Source organism: Zeugodacus cucurbitae, chromosome 3 (assembly GCF_028554725.1).
Source record: "Zeugodacus cucurbitae isolate PBARC_wt_2022May chromosome 3, idZeuCucr1.2, whole genome shotgun sequence".
NCBI classification, from domain to species: domain Eukaryota; kingdom Metazoa; phylum Arthropoda; class Insecta; order Diptera; family Tephritidae; genus Zeugodacus; species Zeugodacus cucurbitae.
Window position 1 is genome coordinate 46,510,679 of NC_071668.1, and position 24,539 is coordinate 46,535,217.

Below are 24,539 nucleotides of genomic sequence, written 5' to 3' on the forward strand. Positions count from 1 at the left end.
CAACAAAAGTTGCTAAGAGAGTATTGTAGTTTTGCCCATATAACGGTTGTTTGTAAGTCCTAAACTAAACGAGTTAGATATAAGGTTATATAGTGATCAGGGTGACGAGTAAAGTTCAAATACGGATGTCTGTCTGTCCGTCCGTCCGTGCAAGCTGTAACTTGAGTAAAAATTGAGATATCTTAATGAAACTTGGAACATGTGTTCCTTGGCACCATAAGAAGGTTAAGTTCGAAGTTGGCCGGAATAGGACCACTGCCACGCCCACAAAATGGTGATAACCGAAAACATATAAAAAGCTATAACTAACCCATAAAAAAAGCTATGAAAGTAAAATTTGGTTCAAACGATTGTTCTAGGGGCCTATTTTGATGTAATTTTTTTGGGAAAGTGGGCGTGGCCCCGCCCTCTACTATGTTTTTTGTACATATCTCACAAACTACTAAAGCTACATCAACGAAATTTTCAGGAGTCGTTTTTTTCAGGCATTTCCTTATATAGTCCAAAAATGGAGGAAATCGAATTAAAACCACGTCCACCTCCCATACAAAGATTACGTTAAAAACTACTAAAATTGCTTTAATTCAGTAAGGAAAACCAATAGAAACCTTAAATTTCATTATAAAGAAGGTACAGAAGAGCTGCACTCAAAATGGTATACAAAATTATAAATGGGCGTGGAATGAAATTCTCAGGCAGGTTCTGCAATCCGAGTGAAAGTGTGAATTAAAACAAGAAAAAACGTTAACTTCGGCTGTACCGAAGCTAATACCCTTCACAGGTGCATTTCTTTTAGTAACTATGTGTTTAAGCAAATCTAAAGACGTAAGAAAAAGTAAGTAAAAAAAGGAAAACATTTTACTAATTCTTTTTAGCCGGGTTGTTTGCTAGAAACATTATGGTTATATAATTAACCGATCTGAACAATTTCTTCGGAGATTAAATTATTTCTATGAACAATAACTCACACCAAATTTCGTGAAGATATGTAGTAAAATGCGGACGTTTTCCATACAAGCCCTTGATTCCGATCGTTCGGTTTGTATGACAGCTATATGCTATAGTGAACCGATCTGAACATTTTTTTCGGAGATTAAATTATTTCTATGAACAATAACTCACACAAAATTTCGTGAAGATATGTATGTAGTAAAATGAGGAAGTTTTCCATACAAGCCATTGATTCCGATCGTTTAGTTTGTATGGCAGCTATATGATATAGTGGTCCGATATCGGCAGTTCCGACAAATGAGCAGCTTCTTAAAGAGAAAATAACATCTGCAAAATTTCAAAACGATATCTTAAAAACTGAAGGACTAGTTCGTATATATACAGACAGACAGACGGACGGACATGGCTAAATCGACTCAGTTCAACATACTGATACTGATGACACATTTATATATATACTTTATAAGGCCCCCGACGCTTCCTTCTGGGTGTTACAAACTTCGTGACAACCTTAATATACCCTGTTCAGGGTATAAAAATGTGGAAATGGAAAAGTAAAATCGAAATTCAGTACACCAAATAACGGATTGAAAGTGAATTTGCTTGAATTTCACTCGGATGTGAATTACAGAACCTGCCTGACTATCTAATTAGCGATTTATTTTTACAACACGCTATGACATTCAACTAAAAAATCCAAAATAAATATATAAAAAACTGAAAAAAACATGCTTTTAAAACACATCAAACTAAAAAATTAAAAATAATTATTGATATAATAACAATTAACGAAAAATACTAGTACTATTGGTTAAAAAGCGTGTGTTGTCCAATACGAAAATAGTATACAAAGTTGTTTATTTTTTTAAGCTATGGGCTTTTTCCGTTATGCAGAAATTTCCGACATTCCCCGAAAAATCCTATATTTATTGTAATTAAGGGATCTAGCTGATAATTTTTATCAAGCAGATCTAACTGACATGTTTACGAGTATTATTTATGTTATGTTTTCTGACAGTTTTGCACACTTAATGCGTTAGACCAATCCAGAAATGCCTAAAATTCAACTTTTTCGCTTAAACACTTTAGCGTCTTAAAAACGAAATTCAATAAATTTTTCGTCCAGTGGTTTCGGCGTTTCTCTTGAAAATTTCACTGTCACATTATCTAGCAAACATTTTTTTATAAACAATATTCTTGTGTTAAACATAAAATAAGTCGCCCGTCGCCCGTCGCCCGTCGCCCGTCGCCCGTAGACACTCGTGAAAAAGCTAATTACGAATATTGTCTCATTAGCCGTTGAATAAACTTTCTTTACTCCGAGATTAAATAGTCAGTTAGGTCTTTTTGACCTAACTCCATAAAGTTGCCTTTTTTGGCATGTACGTGTGAATTAAATTATAAAATGCTATTATTTTTTATTAAAAAAATTAGTAATTTTATTTATTTCTTTTTTTATGATTTTTATATTTAATTTAACATTAAAATGCGAAAAGCGTATTCATGGATTTACTTAAACTATGTGCTTAATTGTAATATTTGTATTATAATTAATAGTTCTATGTAAACAAAAATGTTTCATTCCAGTTTATAAATGTGATTTTTTGTGAAAAAATAATTAAATATCCATTAGTTAAACAAATAAAAATTCAAAAATTGTATGTATATATTATATAAATGGGTAAAGCGCACAGAATGAGCTGTTAAGCAAATAGTAAATTTTTGTAGAGTTTTTTGTATCTTAGCTTAAAAGAGTATATATACAATAGTTTAATAACTTACAAACTATTTTAGATTATTTTTCCTATTTACATGCATAGGTTTCATGCAACAAGTTGAAGCAACGATGTGTCGTGCTTAAATCCTTAAACAGATTTGGTACAGTCCGATGATAGATAGCGTTTATCAGCGTACTTTACTTTTTTAAATTCATTGGTTATTCTTACACTTAACAGCGGAAAATAACAGAAAGTCTCCTTTCTTCATGCCTTTTTCCATATAATAAAAAACTATTTATATTTCGCTATTTGCATATGCTGGTTTAAACCTTAACAGTTCAGTTCAGTTTTTGTTTGAGCCTTTTATTTATGCACCTTTAATTAGCTTGTGTCGATTTACAAAATATGGTTGCATAACATCAGCTATGAAAGACGTAAATTTATATGTATTTATGAAATAACTGAGGAAAATTTCAAACTTTTCATCGAATGTAGTTTTTGGAATGTTACAATATTATGACTATGTAATTATGAGATATTCGCGTCTTCGATAGTTGATGTTGGATAGCAGTTATACAAGTTATACAATAAAATCTGTGTTTGAAAGATATAAATATATATGTGTGTGTGTGTGTGTGTGTGTGTGTGAAAGTCATAAAGCAATACATGAAATCGATGAAAATATGTGTCCCTCAACTTATGACGAACTATGTTAGTGAGTTAATAAAGAAATAATGACCTGAAATACTGTGGAAATATGATTTGCTAGTTAATATGTTAATTTCCATGGTTTCAAATGATGCTGATTTTGAAATGTGAGTGATTTTCACACAGTTGATTTCTACGATTTGCTGAAACATGAAAGCGATGGGTATATGTGTCCCTCAACTTATAACAAACTATGTTAGTGTGTTAGTAAAAGAAAGTGTGAACCTAAAATCTTGTGGAAAGATGATTTGTTAGTACATGTTATTTTTGATGGTTGCTCAAGCTTATGAAATGATTCAGATTCCACACACGTGATTTTATATAAATTTTTTCTTTACTTCACTGCTTTTACATTTGAATGTGATCTTTATAGCGGTTGCTGTGCACCATAAAATTGTAGATATACTATATATTTAAGACATCAGCTACTTGAAACAATAACAACTAAAAACGGCACATTTATCATTTGCTCTAAAATATGTTCGCAAGCAAAGTTAACTCTAAAATCAACGGCTCGCTAAAGTTAATTACTTTAAGTGTGTTAATATTAATATTATTTACATGGTATTTTAGTTGTTTAAATATAAGCCTTAGAAACATTAAAATTATTTCCGTTTTTATTTGACTACTACATTAATGACTAAAATTAATTTTAATTTTGCTAAACGTTTAAACGTGTAATTTGTGGTATTTATAATATTTTGAATAATTTACTTGATTAGACTGTTTTAAGTTATATATACTATGTATTATTTTACTTGAGGTTTACGTGAGCACATGTTTTTCTGCACTGACTTCAACTTCAATTGCTGAGTTTGTAGATTTGGCTAATGAGTTTTTACATGTTGCATTGGTGGTGTTTTTCAACCGTTGAACGGCATTCGGATCGTGATCTTCATCGACATCTGTCGCATCGACCGGTTTTCGACTAGACGCCGGTGGCGTCAGCAAACCATCCGGGCATAATAAACCGGTAGCTGGAGAGGCCTCCGTGCGGTTTTTAGTTGCCAAAGCAAGCTCTTGTAACTGTGCAGTGCGATCCTGAAAATTGTAAAAAAAAACACAATTATTTAATTGGATTGTTTTTTAAAGCGTAAAATTTTAAATTAAATGTAGTTAAACTGAAATAATATTACTTACAAACATGCCCATTGATATAGTGTGTGTCTGTATTATATGCGAATCGTCGGTAATAATATTGGGGCATATATGTCCCAAACCGAAACGATTTGTGAGTTGTTCATTTTGCTCCAACATGGGCAGGTAGTTAGACTCTTCTCGTACCACTTCGAAAAATGGTCGCATCCAGCGCGCGCATGGCTCAATCGTTTGCCAATCGAATCCCGAACAGCGAAGCGCAATCTCTCTACAATGAAAATGATATACAATGCATTAATTAGAGTCTGCTTGAAGCATTATCATTATATGTATATGTACCTATTGAAGGTGTGACTCATGGCCGCAGCAGCAATAATGGAATAGCCATAGTCGGCAATACCCAAATCCAGTGAGCATAAGTCCAATAATTGCGCAGTTTGTACAAACTCCATTCCGGAAAATTGCGGGTAAATAAAGGCATCATTCTTATCTGTCTCGTCTGTTGCCGTCGTTGATTTGGTTTTGGTTGTGTTGCGCTTAAACGATGCCGGTGTCCGGTTGTTCACATTCAACTGCATGTAGACGCCTAACCAGCCCATTGGTGTAACTGGATTTATGCTCCATTTGAGCGTTTGTAGTAGCAGCACTTCATGCTGCAATATATCTGATTCCTGGCATGCACCATCCGTCACATAAGCGAATTCACCAATTTTGGGCGGGTAGATTTCTTCAACTTTTGCAGCCACAAAAAGACATGTGATGCCAATCAGCTGCAGATGTGTCTTTTGTACATTCTTTTGCGCCCTCAGATAACGGTCCAAGTAGTCCACAGCCAAATAATAGGTTTCTCGATGGAGTTTGTATACCTCACACACCTCAATCAACCAATCGAGCAGGATGGCACGCATACGCGGCTGTAGGCTGGGATGTCGCTCCAACATTGAACCCGAGCGCAAGCGCGCTGCTTCTTGATCCTTCTTACACATAAGCTGCCAAACATCATACGCATTGGCCCAACTTAACGCCGGTAAAGGACATTGTCGCAACTCATCTGGTTCCGCGGCCGGTGTCATACAGTTGTATGGTGTGCCCGTGTAGTCGTCGTAAGCCTTCGACAACTTTGTTTCGACATTTGTAATGTTTTGAGTAATTTGGCCAGGCGTACGTTCGCCTAATTGGGTAACGGCGTGTATGCCGTACAAGTGACGGGCATCTTTGGAACAACTCCTCGAACATTCCGATGATGGTGATGTCGTTGCAGATACAATTTCATCATCGTCAACAGTCTCATCGTCTGGACGTAAACTGCTCGGACTGTCGGGTATGCAATCCGCGGTGGCCTCGAAGTCGGTGCCTGCCGAGAGATAGTCGCATGAACTGCGCGTGTCGATTTCATGAGAGAACACATCTATTGGCGATGGATACACCGATGACGCCACTGAACTGACATCACTTGTGTAGGGCGAGGGTAGTGTTTGCTTGCGCTTAGCCGACGGTAGATCGCAGCCAAGGTCAGGATCCTGGAATTGATAAAATAAATATATTGAGTTTAGTTAATATGATTCAGAAAATATTAAATAAAATAAAATAAAACGTTAAACTCAAACTTCATAATAATACTACTGTTTTTATCACGAAAAGATACTTTTTAACTTTTAAAATATATATGTGTATGCTTTCAAATAATTTATTTTTTATCTTTACCATATCAACTAGCTTTCTCTTGCGCTCCCACTTCATAATCACATAAACTCCGTTCGAATCGAACAATGTTATCGAGCGTCTGCGCGCAGAATGACAAATCAAGACTACAAGATACTGTTTAAATGTGATATGCCTTGGAAAAACAACAATGGCAATGTTTGGTTCGGGGAAATCCTGTTCTCTTATAATAACTTGAGAAGAAAGTAATTCAATCGAGTTTTGCAGCCACCCGCACAAAGGAACAATTGCAATCAATCTTCGTTACAAGCACAATATATTTTGGCGAACAAAAATATGTACAATTCGTGGCGATTTGGGTTGCAAGCGATAATGAGTGATTATTGCACTTTCTCGGAAATTCTCAGCATATGTAGGTATGTATAAATTATATTTGGTTTCAAAATATTTCTTTGGTTTAGTTGTTGTTTGAGTATTTCACTGGTTCGTACTACACTTTTTCACTGCATGTTTCCGCTATTTTCTGTTACTTAGTATTGCAATCGTAGCTTTACTAACTGCAAGGGTATTTCATTTTAACTTTTTTAGTCAAATTTGCGAAGGCGAAAACAAGCACAAAATAGCGTTGGTTATACGGAAGCTCTAGCACTTTTCAACGTACACCGTCGTTTACAGGGTGTTTAATTTTAAAATCCGCACAAGTTGCGTACGCATTGACTTTCCGTGTTGAACTGATCGTGTGCAGCGATCATTGACGGTATATCCTGTGTGCAACGGTGGCGCAGCAAAAAGACAGCTGCAATGAGGGTTGCTCGTTATTAAACTAGCTGCAGTCATTGTTTGCCTGCAGCATAAGGATACGCATACAGTGGAAAATGTTGTGCTCTCCTTCCAACACATACAAAAACTTAATATGCATGTGAAGGTGTGTGCGTAAGAATTAAAAGCGAAGAAAATTGAGGATAGCATGAACAAAAGCAACATGAATAAGATGCGGATTCCAGCAGTCAACCGTAAGATGTAGATACATACATATGTATATATGTATGCATTTGTAGGTATCTAGGCTTATGTATATAAACGAATTTAGGTAGTTCGATTAAACAAGGATCTGACAATGAAAGCCAAGAAGGCTATACATTTTCTTTCGTAGAAGTATCTGTGTTGATTTTGAGTTATTTCATTGTTCGATTTTAATCGTCAACTTTTTGTCGAGCACCACCAAGATAATTTCAGGTAAATCACGACGACTCTGAACGCAAGTTACTTACTAGGAAAATGATTTTTGGATTTCCTGGAGGAACATAACAAGATAATACAATTTTCTTCAAACATTTTACCTAAAGGCAGCTGAAGAAGTGCATACTTGAACTAGCGCAAAAATAAAGTATCTTTGTACTCGTATATCAAGGGCGTGTACGTAATAATACTCAGTTATAAGTTACGCGTTTAAATTTTAATATTATATTAAATGATTATTTTCTTTCTAAAAATCAGCAAGTTCAATTTTGTACAATAACCAATATCTTTAAAATGAAGGTTATATTCCTAAAAAAACACATAGATTTGGCAAATATTTTGTAACAATTTATAATGATAATGATCAAGAGTAATGAAAAAGACTAATATGAAACATTTTGCTGCATTTGAGAAACAAACATTGGTATTTACATAAAGTTACATATACAGTGAAACCTCTCTTGGACGGACACTCAACGTATAGCGATTTGTGTCCGTTAGGAGAGGTTTCTCTGTATATGTATATGCAATTATGCATTTACTGACTACCAAGCACATCAAATAGTGAACTAAAAATTTAACGCTCGAAAAGAAATTGCGACAGTTTAAATGTCCATGCATATGCAAAGAAAAATCTGGCAAAGAAGTCAGCGGCAACAATAGCTTCTTAAGAAGGCACAAAACAGCAGCTGCTGAGGATGACCTAATGATGATAAGGGTGTCGTATAGAACAAACAGATGAATGACATCTGAATAAAGTCGGTAAATAATTTTTGGCCCATACAACTTTTTAAGACTGCACATTTTTGCACAATTAAATTGGAAATATTGTCTACGCATGCCATGCAAACATTGAGTGCACGCACATTCATATAGAGACCGACCGATTAATCGGCCTTGGTATCGGCATCGGCCAGTATCGGCCACAAAATTCAGCATCGGCATCGGCCATATTTGGCCGATTCTTTCTACTTCTTTCGGATTACACTAAAATATATTTTTCTACTTTTTTGATTTCTTTAAAGCATAAAATTTGAATTCTTCTGTTTACTATATAAAACACAGTGATTCATATTTGACTAAACTAATAAATCACCACGATGATAATTTAAGTCTAGTATAAAGGAATTACATAACTTTGCATTAAATTGAAGATTTTATTTAGCACTGCTAGAATGATTCGATTTATGTCAAATATTAACAGTTTTGTCTAACAATTTGTTGAGATTTTGAAATAATATCATAAAGCCATTATTATAGAAGCATTCTTAACTAGGAGAGTCTATTTGTAAAAGTTAGCCAAAGACAGGATCACTTGGTGCTGGCCTGGACTATAAGGTGAATGCGAAAGAACCTCCCAAACAATCTTCCGAAGTTTCTATCGATTCACTATCACTATGCGACGCCTTTCACAATGCGAGATATAAATGACAAAAGTCATATCTTTGAAAATAACGGATTCTTTATACTAGACCTACTATTTTCGAATGGCCTTAATGCTCATATTTGTTCTAAAAGGAAAAAGACTATATTGCTAATTCGCTTTGAGAAAACGCGAATAACTCATTTTTTCTAACAACATATATCTTATAATAATATTTTATTTGGTTTTGAATAATAATTAAATGAAAAAAAACTACATATTTACATATGAATTGAGTTGTTTACTTATTTTGTGATATTATTTGTTTTTTTTTTTTCTTTTGTTACTATACTAATTTACTAAATAAAATTGTTGATAAAAGAATCGGCATCGGCATCGGCATCGGCCGATTCTTTGCCAACTGGCCGATTAATCGGAATCGGCATCGGCCAAAAATTTGGTATCGGTCGGACACTATATTCATATGTACATATGTTTGTACAATTATATGTATATATGTAGGATTCAATAAGAAAATTAACATTAGCTATTATTAATTTGTGACATTTAAGGCAAAAAAACCGAAACTATGAGACGAGATCAACATACATAGTATCTACATATGTATATACATATTTGTAGTAAATGCATAGTACAAGCAACATAACAAATTTCTATAAAGCTAAATTTTCAAAGTTAACGAATTTTTATTACGAACGCTCCTTCGTCGGATAGAACAGCCACAACCGTCTTACCTGTACTAACGCGCGTCTGAAGCAATGCAAGCTGACTTACAATGCCACGCAACCACCCAAAATGTTTCGAGGTTGACATTGTTCAAAAAACTAAGAATTCATTCACTCGCATGTCTACATACATATAAAATATATTCGTGCTTGTAATCGTTTATCGAAAGAACTACATAACTGTTGACAGTTTAGAAATGATTAAAACGCACAAAATTAAAGTTCTTGTTGGTTGTTTCTTTAGACTCATCAATGTATGCCAGTAAATATCACTTTAAAGAACCCAGCTGAGTCAACATCTTAAGATTTAGAAATTCAGGCTTTTAAAGGTTCGACTATCTGTAACAACAATAAACATATATTTCGAAAGCTATCAGCAGACCAATCTGAGGGAGCTGCACCTTTTCGAAAGAACTATTTAATTAATAATTAAAATGATTTTTAATGGATGGTTTTGTATATACAAATAACTCATATTTTCGGAGGTAGAAACCTATTAGGCGTCAGGCTGCTATCTCTGGTAGCATGATGTAACGGAAAACTTTATTTTCGGCTGAACATTAATTCTATATAGAAAAAGCTTCATTAGTAAATAGTCTAGAGTAATTTCTAGTTTTCAAACTTCAAATTAAATGAGTACGAGATGTAGTATTATTAAAAAAATGGAATATATATACATAAGTTTTGGTAAATAAAATATTAAACTAACGAAAAGAACTTCAATTGGGGCGAATATAGTCTATACGGGTATGATTATCCTTAACTGTACTTGTATTTTACACCAGCCCTATAATCAAGCTCCACGAAAAAGCGTGGTAGTGCTTTCATGATGCTTGTAGATTGTGTAGAAAGTTAAGTATGAGAGAGAAAATGTCTCGCCTTTTGCAAAAAAAATTGCTACAATAGAGTAATTTTGGATTTATATTTGCTAGCAACACCTACATTTTTCAATAGTACTAGGACGAGAATAATATTACAAATACTACAAACACAAATGGAATAAATCTTCGCTAGACATACCTAAGCAAACTTAATGCAAATATCAGCAGATGTGTGCATTGCACAACAGAAAATACAATAAGCAAGAAAGAGGATAAAAAACAAAGAACATTTAATAATAAGAGAGGAATGAAGAAACAAATATGTACATACATGCACACACACACAATAATTGTGTTCATATTTTTAAGCTTAACACCACCAAGGGAGAATGTGGGAACTCAGAGAGATTTTTAGTTATGTAACTTTCGGAATAGCGAAAGTAAAAAATTAAACACGCGCTACACGAGCTAGACACATGTGGAAGAAGTTACAACAACCCAAGAGACACACAGAGTGAGAGAGCAGAGTTTCAAAAAAGGTTAGATATTGTTAGAAAATGTTAAAGAAAATAAATTATAGTTTGTCGGACTGCACCCTATGAAAGGTGAAAAGAAGCCGCACATGAAGGAACGAAGAGAAAATCCACACATAAGAAAACTCCTTGACGAAGGGTGTGCAGGCTAGGCTGCGACTTAAATAAAAGTCGGCATCTGCGTTCACACACTGAATACCTATACATGCATTCATAACACACAAACGCTGTCGCAAACGAGCAGTTGCGCATGCGTGAACACCTTGAGTGCAAAGAGGGGTTGTCAAACGTCGCACGGTTACTTCACGATCCTGCTGTTATAACCAAACGCTCCCCAATGCATAACTATGCACTTACAGCTACATGTATACACATACACATGTACTACATACCGGAGCATACATATCCTTAATACGTTCGCTAAGGAAAAGTTAAACAAAAAAAGCGTTAGTATGTCTTATGCTCGTACTTTACATATTTACATATATGCACTGTATATGTGTTGACCTTTGTTTTTCTTCGATTTTTGTTTTTAATGGACGCGCGAGGGTTCACGTGTTATTTTCACAGGATAATGTTATAGCAGAGATATGACTCTAATCAGCAATTACTGAGCACGTTATCTTTGGTCAGAAAATGGGAACTGACAAACTGAAGATAACCGCCGCATGTCGGTTGAGTATTCAGAGCAATCGAGTCTTCAAAATTATAACTGAAATGTATACGAGGCGCTTCTATACAACTAGTCTCTAATGGTATCCACAGAAAGGACACTTATAAGCCGTTACGTATAAATGTATGTGTGTATATGTTGTTAGACCAACGGAACGACATTCACATTGCGGTAGTCATATACATACACTTGGATAGGTACTTGTTTACTTTTGAGAATATATAATTAAATATTCATAGAGACGACATTTGGCCCGTTCAGGGATAAGACATTGTGTATGTTGGCAAGATGGTATAATATGTTTAAGGAAGTAGAAAGCAGAAAGCTGCAGCCTTTCAAAAGAAAAAAACGACAACAAGAACAAATAGTAGTTAACAGTTACATGCAGGAGGTTGACAAATAATAGTTTGAAAATGTCCGTTATTTTTGTGGGGGCGAAATTTTGGTTAGAATCCTTATAGGACAATGATGTAGCAGACATGATTTGCTCTGAAGCGAATAATTTCATGAATATTGTTGTTGTAACGGCATAAAATATTCTCCAAATAATTTATAGGAATGCTGGAGATTTGATAGTCCCTGGACGTATAAAAATGCGGGCCCGTTCCGGCTACGTAGTACCGACTGTTGTGAGAACCCATGTTCATGAATATCGTCTTTAACCCTTTCGGACCTGTTGGGACACATACATCCCAGAAAAAGTTGTCTCATAACTAAATTCTTAATTTTCCATTTAAACTCATTTAAAACCTTCCCGTCTGGTATTTTGAAGTTCAGGTAACGGCTCTGTGTTTTTTGTGCTAAAATTGTAAACAGAAGACGCTCATCGCGAGATTATGGGAGGTGTCGATAGACTGGACCAAATGGCTGGCTTATATGATTTGAACCGAAAATCCAATAAGTGGTGGAAAAAAGTTTTTTATCGCCTCTTGATGATGTCTGTTGTAAATTCATGGATAATATATTCAGAGTTACGTCGTAAGAAGACGCCATTGATTGATTTTCTAGTAGTTTTAGCAGAAGAGCTCATTGATGAAGGTCAGAAAACGGCAGCCAATGTTCGCAGTGGAAGGTCTGGTTGCCTTTCCAAAAAGAAGAAGACTTATAGGAATACCGCTACTCATTTACCAATTGAAGGAGGCACAAGACGAAGATGTGCTGGTTGTCGCCTCAATAATATTGAAAAACGCACTAAAACGATGTGTGAAGAGTGTCAAATTTCACTATGTAAGAATTGTTTCGCACCTTATCATAAACGATGATTTATCTAATATTTTTATGAAATATAATTCCAGTTTTACTAACTTTTCCTTCAAAATAAATGAAATAAATGATTTTTAGTTTATAAAAAAATATCCAACATATTGTTTAGTTTTTATTGAGTTATGTGATATAGAGACCCAACGGGACTTATACGTCCCGCTCAAAACAACGGAATGGACACATATGTCCCACCCCCCTTAGGCCCTCCTAGAGGGGGTAGAGACTCCACTTCAAAATTTTCCACTTTTAAGACTATTATAAAATATATATTACTAAAGCTATAGTAATCAATAAATCAGGAAGTTTCCTGCTGGTTGCTTTCAGGTTCGAAAGGGTTAAGTACGATGCTCGTTGGGAAGTACATGTCTTATATAAAATATTTATTCTGGTACAGGATATGCTCCTTTTAATCATAAGGACACACAAATTAATGCCTTGCAACAAAGTAAGTTGAATCATATAATAAGACATATAAATGCCAATTTCACATTTTGTTTTTGGTATGAAACCTATGCATACATATGTATATAAATAGGAATAGCAACAACTACAAGAAATAGCTGTACTCTAATATTTGGTTTATGTACATACAAAAGCAAGCTTAAACTTCAAGCACAACCCTAGGCATATACATTATACATTTTATATACTAACATAAATATATTTAACTTACATCTTGCGCTTCATTAACTGACTCCTGTCTCTTACGCTTCCTGATATCTTTCCGATTATTCATTTTGGCAAACCAATGTGAGGTATCTGTCGATGTGGTCGGCACTGGAGACCAGCCGCGTAACAAGACCGAATCGATAGACGAAGATGATGGTGACGTAGATGACGGCACTTCAATCGCTGATATATCAGTAGTTTCCAATGTTGTAACTGTAGACTTTGACGGTGAGGCCTCTAACAAGTGTTTATATTGTGCTGCTCTTGATGTTGTTGCTGGCTGTAACCAAGAGGACGTTGCATAAATTGGCGTTGCGTTGCAGTTCTCATCAACTGTTGCAATTTTTCTACGATTTTCTATACTATAAGGCAGTTTGCTTTGACGATGTGTTGAGGTATTGTGCATTTTATAGCTCTTGTGGCCACTTTTGCTCTTGTGGCCATTAGATTGCTCGCTCTGATTAGGACTTACAGCAGAGATTTCATTACTACGATCCTTCTCTACCCTGGAAGAAAACATAAAATAAATACGTTTAATAAGTATTCCTTTTCAACTATCCTATGGTAATTATAAAAAAGGGTGGGAAAGTATATAAACTCATAATATGCATTAAATTTAACTCAAAAATTTAGGTCCTGAGAAAAATAAGTGCCCCATAATTATGCTTAACAATTTAGGTAGGCAAAATACGTTCATCATCGGTGTTAAAATTAAGTAATTCACATAATTGCATTTCATGCGAAATTTACATTTCATTTGCCTATTACACAACAGCAGCAATCCTTTCATTTGAATAGTGTACATGAAGAATGTGAGTACATTTCATACATATATAGTAGCGCGCCCATTTCTTTGCATTTCCGCCGCATTTTCCTTACTGCCCTTAATCCTTTCCTATCAGAGTTCACAATTGAGGGGAACAATTGATTGTGAAAGGTTTGTTTCTGATTTTAAAGGTGCTCTGAGTCGAATTACAGTCGTTACAATTATGTCAAATGATGCGCGAAAATAGATTGCAATTTATAGCTTAAACAATAAGACAACACCCAGTAGATGATTACAACTGCGGAAGCTGGGTAACTATTTATATTTAACCCTTAACTTATCTTCAAGACACACAGTAAATTGTTTGCTCATTAAGTATGTCGAAATCATTTATTTTTTTAACAAATGTACTGTACACATATCTGCGATTTTCTAAGGGAAGGGTTCTATTCTTACGCATGAGAAGGTAAATTCTCAACCATCTTGCTTAGCTTATGTGCGTTTTTAGAGAATTTTCAAATTTTCAGTTACTGTTTATACATATATGTACATGTGTATATGTGATAAAGAACTATTTTAAAATAATAAAAAAATTGATAATAAAAGATTGTCATGAAATTTGTTTAATTAAAATTTTTCCTAACCTATAAATAATTAAGCCAACCAATAAAAACTTTTGTGGAGAGAAATGGATGGGTAACAAATCCAAAGCCTTTACTGAATGGTTAATGATTTTTTATGATAATATTTTTAAAAGACATGACACGAAGATTTGACAGAGCTGGGATAGAACAGCCCAGTTCATATACTCTCCGAAAAACTGCCACCAATTTTTTTGTTTTGCCGCAAGTTTCCCACTTCAATTGCAACTATTCTACTATTTACTTTAAAGGACACTGTCGTCTGCATAGGAACTCAAATGGCGAGGTGTCAAAACTATTGGTATGTCATACATATCATGGCAGTTATTTTCATACAAATTTTCCGCGTTCCACGTAATGCCATCATAACTATTGGAATGGTGAAAAGGGATATAATTGCTGTTACATTTGCATCCCTTTTGTCTTTTATATGAAAATATGTGCAACATGCAACGAATATACAAAAAAAAAATATTGAAAAAAGAAAAAAACGAATGTCACGAATGCCAATAGTGCACAAGCCCGATATGACGCCCCGTTATAGCAGAATATGTACGTATTGGCGGGATGACGATGATGTTGTCAATTAACTGCAAGTGGCTTTGACTCGTCACTGTCGCCGGCGGCGTGGCTGCTGACATTTCGGCTGGTTCTTGCGGTTTTCACATAGGGAAACAGTGCCCTGCCTATGTTGGGGTGGGTGGTTATTGTAATTATTGCTGTTGTATGCATGCATTTACATTGTATGTTCCATTCCTTAATTTTTAGACTACTATAATGATCACCAAATTAATTGAAGGTAATTCCGTACACACCCCTCTCTGATCATTGTGGTTTCAAATAATAGTACATAATCACTTAGTCATTTGGTCGAAAGGATGGACACATAAACGATTTTGCAGCTGAATTCGCTCTGCATATAACTTAATTTAAATGCTTATTTAAAAACGCTTATAATTTATAAAAAAGTCTTCCTAAAGCAACATATATCTACCCACATCCATACATGACTATGTACAATGTGCCTCTATGAGTACATGCAAATAGTTATGAAATTATTTATGTAAATTAATGAAATTGTATGTTCATATTTAACTCACTTTTTGTAATATGTGCTAATGTTGTAACTCATATTTGACTCGAGCGGTTATTCCAGATCAATTACAAACTGAAAGTAAACAGTAAATTTACTGAATTATTAAACAAAAATTATAATTTTTTAATAACTTTGGTTAGTTTTATGTTATTTTCTAGTAGACATTTGCGAAGCAATTTTAAACCTTTGGGCGTATTTCTAACATATTTCTGTACTCGCAAACACGATGAACCTTGTGAAGGCGGTTAAAAGTATATGTATACATATATACTTAATTCGACATGTATGTGTATTTGTATGTGTGTACATATGCAATTATGTCGTTTTAAAATAACGGAAATTAAACTAAAATTCCAAAACACAGGAGTTCAAAAAGTGGAAGGTGTCAAAAAGAGTGACTGCATGACTTTTAATTGTTAACACGCATACTGGCACATACATACACACATACATATGTACAAGTTAATACTGATTATGTGACTGCTGAATTGTAATAGACAAGAATATCATTATATTTTGTTGCCATATGTCACGTTACCTTTAGTAATTACTCGCATTAAAAACTATAACGGTATCACGGGTCCTTTAAAAATCATTAAATGGATGAAAAAACGTTCTAAAGTTTTCTGTTTTATATACAAATGTATCAAAATTGCATTTCTAATAACAAATAATCATTAAAAGAGGATTACATTATTTTTATGTGATCAATTCAAAGTCGTTGATGAGATGCGCAGCTGAGTGCATGAATGTCCTGCGCACCTGTTGTCTCCGAACATACATATGTACGCAGATGAAGGCGTCTATGCGCACGGTTAATACCGGCAGCTAATGAATTCCAACTTAGGCAAGTCCCCAAATTAGTTAAGAATAATTAATTAAGGAAATGAAGTACACCTGACGAGCAAGTATCATTAAACTCTGCCAAAATAAGTGTAGGTTCTTTATAAAATATATTTGTTAATACAAAACAAATTTAGCCAAATTCAGTGAATATTTTTGTATGAAATAAATATATTATTTATTTAGTTTGGTGTAATAAAAATTCCGTTAATTTTTTTTTTATCTTAAGTGCTAAATTGTAAGCAAACGTAGTTGTATGTGCCTATCTCACATTTGTAGTTACATATTTCGACATACATATCTTTGTTTTCATATTTATATATTTAATTTGAGTTTTGTTTTCTCTTATTACCCCATACCTCGATTAGAATTACTTTAAGATGGGTATGTTTGTATCTTTACATACATACATGTATATGCGTATCCTGTATGCACCTAAATAAGTGAGTATCCAAACATTATTATGTATGTACATTGCAGTGCATTGAGGATACTTTTATACAAACAAAAACAAAAAATTGTACCCAAGTATGATATGCATGTATGTATGTATGTATCTATGGTAAGTTGCTTGGTGGTTGTTTATTTTATGGACGTATTTCTCAAAGCAATTTTCCCATTGAAGAATTCTTGGAAAAATCTCTGAGGATGTTGCAATATAGAAAAAAAACTAAAATCGTCAATGAAAAGAAAACTCATGGTCAGTCAACAATATATGAGCAATAACAACCACGCAGTAAAAACTAGAGCGGAATCATTTGTTGGAACTAGTTACACACACTGCAAACTTGTGAATTAATTAAAGGAATAGTATGAAATAGTCAAAATGGTATATCATTAATGTTTCTGGAGTATGAAAAGTATGTAGTTTGCGTAATTTCATTCCATCGATATCTTTTATTATAGGTACATCTTTTTAAGGTAGTCTATTGTGGTATTTATATACAGTTAGGTTAGTCTGGTACGCCAGCAGGCCACGCATAGACCTGTTATGGACCTTAGCGATACCAGATGGAGTACCGTCCGTTTTCCCTGAGTATTAGTCATCGTTAATGATGTTTATATACATATAAGCTATATCACAAATTTTATCAAACACTTTTTTGAACTTGCCAATGACCGATGTTTCATTATCTTTTAATCTGAAGAAGAGTTGGAAGTAAAAAAACTTGTAAACTCTTAGTCCCTTATTTATCCTGAAACACATCGATTCACTGCTGGGTATACATATATTACAGAGATAAAGCATCAAAAAAATAAGCCGACCAGACGGCAGAATTAATAGAACAAGTATTTCATTCATCGTTTCGTTACTGGGCAAAGTGCAGTGGCGCTGCTACAGGCATACATATATTCAAACATTATAAAAGTCAAAGGAATCTCTAGCGAAATGGGTGTTGCCAGACTTTTGATATTATTAATTTTGTAAAATTATGTAAAATATCATAGTAGTAACCAACACTCCTGATTATGCATAATTTTAAGTGTAACAGCATGAACATCATAATTCAGGAACACCTTCACAATTTCCAGTTCAAGCAACAAATACCACCTTTGCGGGGATTTGAACATCCTTTCAATGCTGTTATCAATGTATACATATGCCAGTGTGACTTGCTCTGAGATCAACTATTTATGTAGGTACAAGATCAAATCAGCTACATTACTCTTTTTAGTATGTACGAGTATGTACATACATATTACATACATATTACATACATTTTTTGCTTGACCATTCTTAATTTGAAGTAGTTTTTCCAGCTAAAAGCGCCATGTTATAAATGTGTTTTTCGTTATTAGAATGTACATCTACTACCTGGTGCATTTTGTTTAACAAATATAAATATAATCATGTTCTTGGATTTTGGTAAATGTGTGAAGAGGACATTGCTTGATGCACAACAAATAGATATATGGATAGTTAAATAAATATAAACATAAATACATTTTCATATGTGATTCATACTTAGGACCTCACAACCTACACGCTTCTAAACTACAAAGTCAAGCCGTTGCAATTTATTTTAATTGTTATGCATAATGAAGCAAGTCAATGTTGCTATTCAACTTCACTTCAATTGAAAACTCGATATTGTCGATATCAACTCAACCTCACACAAAATTTTAAGTTGAGTTGTCTTTCAACTTTTCTGTGGTACTGTTTACAACTCTATGCTGTATGGCATTGGATAACATCAACAATTTATAACTCCTTATTAGCAGTAGAAGTAAAAACTACTTGCAGTTGTTTTTTTTATTTTATAAAAAATGGAAAATGTATTTTAAATTAACATTAAATTATTCAATTATTCAGTAATTGTGTAATTTTGAACAATTAACCTTTTAATTTCAGTTTCAATGTTAAAGGTTTTTTATTACAGCTTGTTTAGTTATATCATTAAACAAATCATTCTCCCAAGCAACATTAAGGAAAGTTTCCAAATACTATACAATAGACGACATTGACATAGTTCAGCGAATAAAAAGACAGCGGCTACGCTGGCTAGGTCATGTTGTCCGAATGGACGAAAACACTCCAGACCTGAAAGTGTTCGATGCAGTACCCGCCGGAGGAAGCCGAGGAAGGGGAAGGCATCCACTCCGTTGGAGGGACCAGGTGGAGAGCGACCTGGTTACACTTGGAATCTCCAACTGGCGCCGAACTGCGAAGGAAAGAGAAGAGTGGCGCGCTCTCATCGATTCGGCTATAACCGGCTAAACGGTAGAACGCTGATAACATACATACATACAACAGAACTGAAAAATTATTCACAATTATTGCAAGAATATAACAATTATTAGCTAACTTTATAATTAGAAAACTTTAGGAGAGAGAATTTGTCAAATAGAAGATTTCTATTTATTTTAATATCTCGATATTAAGTTACAAAAAAGCACTAAAAACTGGAAGTAATGATAATATAGACAGTTGGAACCTTTTTTCGGTTGTATTTGCATCGCCAATTCTGCGAAATGGAAACAAACGCAAGTAAATGCTTGACTATATGAGCAGAGCCAAAACATAACACAGATAAAAGTGGCGAATTGAAGATGACTTTCATTTTAGTGTATACATTTTCTTACTAAATATAATACAGATAGAGATCAGACTCTTATTGAATAGAACGAGCAGTTAAATTTAATTTATTCAAAATGCGCCTAAATGCAGGCAATGTTTATTTTCATATTGAGCAACAGTCCAAAAGGGTATTGATTTTCAATTGCTTAATCCTTAGGGTTAAGTAACAGTTTACAAATACTTTTATAGCAATTGGTCACTTTTAGTGGACATCAATTTACGTGAGTTTGATTAACATTATCCAGAACTTTAGTTCATTAAAATTACTATTAAGCAATTAGAAAGAAACAAGCAGTGACATTCTATTGACTTGGTGCACTAAAGCTAAAAATATATATGAATATTTGTATACAGCTCTGTAGTCGACTTATTAGAAGCAAAATATATTGAACAAGTCATAAGGACATATAAATTGTATCTTTTTGTATAGGTGTGATCCTACAATGCTTAAATTTTGTGGCCTTCGACTTTTGACCCTTAAATAAAGGATAACACCTAATTACTTATAGTTTAACTAAGTCGGTACGGATTTTATGAAATTGACGTTTAGGAATTATATTCGATCAATATCAAATCCAGCTCCATTTTAACACAGCACAAATGACAATGAAGCACTAGAATAAAAAAGTATTTACATGTATTAATTAAGTAAATTTTTAGGGTACATACAAACAAGACTAAACATAAAATTAATTATTTTTTAACTACAACAACAAAAATATAAAAATATATGATGTGCATATGGATATGCATTAATTTAGTAGCATATTTTTGCTAAAAACATTTATATACATATTTATATACGGATTTTCATCTATATGTACACACATATACGATTATGTATTGAAAGAGGAAATTAATGAACACCGAATTGAGCCGTAGGGCTTCTATTACCCCATCGATAACCGCTTTCCATTTGCGCTACTTTTGACATAGATCTCTACGTGCGACAAGCGAAAGTTTACTATTGCGCGCGCACTTCACAACCACCACACTGCCATGAAATGTCAAAAATAATAAACTGCATCCACGCGGCGAGTAATGCCGAGCATGCAAACGCCACCGCCAACATAGGGAATGCTGGCGCGAAAATATCAACTTTGCCGCCGAAAATTTGGGGGCAAAGAATAAAAACAAAAAGTAGCTGATATAACTTGAAAAGCAACCTTCGATTAGCTGAAAGCGCGCACACATATGCTGAAGAAGTTAAACCGCCAAAAATTTGATAGATTGAGATTTATCATCCCATATACCAGTAACGAATTATTTATGTGCAGGACCAAAAGCTCTCACAAAAATTTCATTCATACATATTTGTTAACTCGCATGTATCTTTTCCAAATCCTTTTATAAACACACATACATTCAAATGCTCATATATAAACACGCACATTCACAGGAAAGTTGAACACCAATTCGAGAGCAACTTCGTTTGATTGAAATCAAGGAAATCACTGCTTTTTAGCTGAACTGCATCAAAATACTAACCAGTCGTTATAATTGCGCCAAAACAGATGATCGGGGCGCCAAATGAACAGCAACAACACATACACCACGATAGCAACAATATTGTCAAACCATTTCGCGCATTCCCCAAAAGACGACGACCGCGCCAAGAGCGTACATCCAGCAAAAGCGAGAAGCGAAGTTTGTGGGGCGAAATATCATCAGCGAGAGCATATATGCTATATGATGAACCCAATATGCGTGGATTCTCTCCCGCTACTTTTTACAAGACGTCAGAGCTAGTTGATCGACTGGCCTTGTTCGCCGTATACATTTTTATTGATATTCACGTTCTGTTATATCAGCTGTTTGTCGTTTACTTTCCCCCCCCCCCCCCCTTGATTGTGACGACACCAATAATGCCAACGCTTTCCACTTTGTGCCATTGTGATAACAAGTAAAGTGAGATGCATAGAACTGGACATCTTATATATCATACATAAATTGTGTATTGCACAATATTGTAACATTTCAGAGCTTTACCGATTTCAAATCTGCGACATATCACAATAGTTTGTATTTCGTTTTATAATTCAATCCGTTGCCCAACAGAAACTGATGCCAATTATTCAAATTATGGTGGGAACAGTGAAATGGGTATTTGACTTTTGCAAATTAGAATTCACACTATGTGCATTCACCTGTCTCCTGTCAGCGAAAATTTTACCCCATCAGGTGTTAATATTTTATCAACCTGTGCCTCACTTAATGCCACTACGTCGTTCACATATATGATAAAGGCTACAAAAAAGTACCGAGGGTAAAACCTAATTGAGATACAACACTGTTATAATCTTAACAAACAACAACAAATACACACACAGCCGTCACCACGTCGACGCGATTTTTGCGTTTTGAAAGCTAACTTTCAGTCAATAATTCACGTATTTTATGAATGAAAACCTATGCATATTTGGTATGGAATAAGAGGACATATCTCCAGGAGTCAAATTTTGTAATGCTGCCAAAAATCTGGACCGGATTTCATTCGCTATCAACATTTCTATTAAACAATTTTGGCGCGCGCGGGCTTTTTGACGGCCAATATGAGAGCGAAATGGGCAACTACTTATCTGAAATGTAGCGACTCGCAGCGAAGTTTTTGCTGAAATGCCAATGCGCGCGAGAGAGTACTTTGGAGGAGTATATAACAACGATGGCCACATAGGTCAATTTTTTTTAGAAAATTTTGCTACAAATCCAGAATTATAATATATATATAACATTTGCAGAGGACATATTCAACCCGAAATTAGGTAGAAAATGTATTTTAAATAAAGAAATAATGCAATTATAGCAATATATTCACTGCTAGCTAATTTGGAAACAATTAATGGAAGTTAAAAAAATTAGTAAGCACATAGGGCAAGTAGGGAACACCCATATAAATGCATACATAACGCTGCAAATGGTTGCGTTAAAACTGACACATTTCAACAAGACACGATTAAATTCCTCAACAAAATAACAGGTGCAACTAGGCTGATCTATCATCGTGGAACAATGCAAATCCTGCATATGCCACATTTCACTTACCAATATATATTCCTGCCAAGTATTTCAACATATATTCAGTACAATGGACTAGTATTGAGGTCAATTTTTTCGCAGTATCCAATTCTTTTCAATACTCCATCGAATGTTAAAACGGCCGCTTAATTACTATTATTTTTCCAAACCAACACGACACAAGATAATCCAAAAATGCCACTCAAAATCACAGGTTGTTATAACAATACCTAGCACATAACCAAAGCCGTTCAGCCACGCGTTGACTTTTACTTGAGCACAATTAACACCACAACAATAAAATGGTATCGGGTACTTTTCGTCGACACTTTAGCAAAACCAAAGGATGTATTCCTTATTTGGCCAAATTAAAAACTTTTATTTTGCCAATTAATTCCCAGCGATTTTAATATTTTTTCATAACATCGACGATGTTATAAACCAGAACCGAGTGGCAAATTGTAAGCGGCTTTAGCTGCAAACAGCAAAGACAAAGATGACGAGCTCTCTCACAGCCGTAACCACTAGTTCGCCGCAAATATCCACTGAGAGGCGCGCTATTTGACAGCTGTCAGCTGATCATGCCGATTCATTCAAAGAATAAACACATGAAAGTATCTTAGGTTCATGTCTTTGCTATCGCAGATGGGGGGAAATAATTTACAAAAATAATGCCCATTATCTCTCTTTTTTGGCAGTTATATGCGGTGATGATTTAAAGAGTATTATTATTTGATGAATACTATGTCATTCCACAACTGTTCTTGTTCTAAAATCATCTTAAAAATCGAAGTCATAAATTGTTTTACTAGTAATTATACAACGCAGTTATAAGCTAACGGTACAAATTATGTGATATACAATAAGTGCGAAAACTATGGATGAAAACAGTAGTAGTATAATATATACATATACAGCGGAACTTCTCTAATTGGAATCACCATAATCCACAAAAAAACTTCAAGTTAGAGAGACTTCGAGTTATATAATTTTTCATTGAAACATACATTTTTCAAAAATCTGTAAAATGCAGATTTATATCCTGTTTTAGTTATTTACTTCGCATAGCGTTCTATGTACATACGTTACAACATGTATCCTGCAATTTTGATGTCTGTACCCCATGCCTTTGCTACATGTTTTATGAAATCCGTAAGTGTAATAGAGGGATTCTTTTAAAATTCTGCCACGATTGTACAATATTAAATTTTGTATTATGTCCTGGTCGAAAAGTTCGATTTATGGAAGGAAATTTGTATCACATTTGACTTCTATTGCCAAATCAAGAGTTCGAGTTATGGAGAACTTCGAGTTAAGGAAGTTTGAGTTATGGAAGGAAATTTTTATGGAATTTGAAATCTAAACGCTAATGCCGATCTTCGAGTTATGGAAGTTCCACTGTATATATGTACGTACATATATATATAATCAACCAACAATGAACATAACGGAATAATACTTTCGACTTAAAAATTTTCAAAATTGGGTTATACTTTTCTAGAACCTATATATGGAGCGTGAGGACCTAACTTCCTATGGATAATATTTTATTGAAAATTTGAGTGCAGGTATTCTTTTTATTTTAATAATGTAACTCTATGCTAAAAATGTGTAAAATCTGGTCATATCTTTCCCCTTGCTCCCCCTTTCTACCG

At 34.3% G+C, this 24,539-nt stretch overlaps 1 protein-coding gene across 6 annotated transcripts in view; it reads right to left on the reverse strand.

Moving 5' to 3' along the window:
- Positions 1-2,599: 2,599 nt before the first annotated feature.
- Positions 2,600-24,539, reverse strand: part of LOC105217976 (G1/S-specific cyclin-E) — a 42,110-nt gene continuing 20,170 nt past the window's right edge. Inside the window, exons 1-6 of one of the 6 annotated variants that reach the window (XM_011193269.3) lie at positions 22,912-23,407; positions 15,952-16,019; positions 13,449-13,950; positions 4,815-5,995; positions 4,518-4,743; positions 2,600-4,418 (exon numbers count right to left, since the gene is read on the reverse strand). In XM_011193269.3, the coding sequence (XP_011191571.2) occupies positions 4,143-4,418; positions 4,518-4,743; positions 4,815-5,995; positions 13,449-13,950; positions 15,952-15,983 (2,217 nt within the window). In that variant the 5' untranslated portion in view covers positions 15,984-16,019; positions 22,912-23,407 and the 3' untranslated portion in view covers positions 2,600-4,142. Of the gene's footprint in view, positions 4,419-4,517; positions 4,744-4,814; positions 5,996-13,448; positions 13,951-15,951; positions 16,020-20,763; positions 21,103-21,260; positions 21,335-21,357; positions 21,682-22,911; positions 23,408-24,539 lie in introns of those variants that run through there. The other 5 variants (XM_011193271.3, XM_011193270.3, XM_011193272.3 and 2 more) reach the window with 5 other exon arrangements.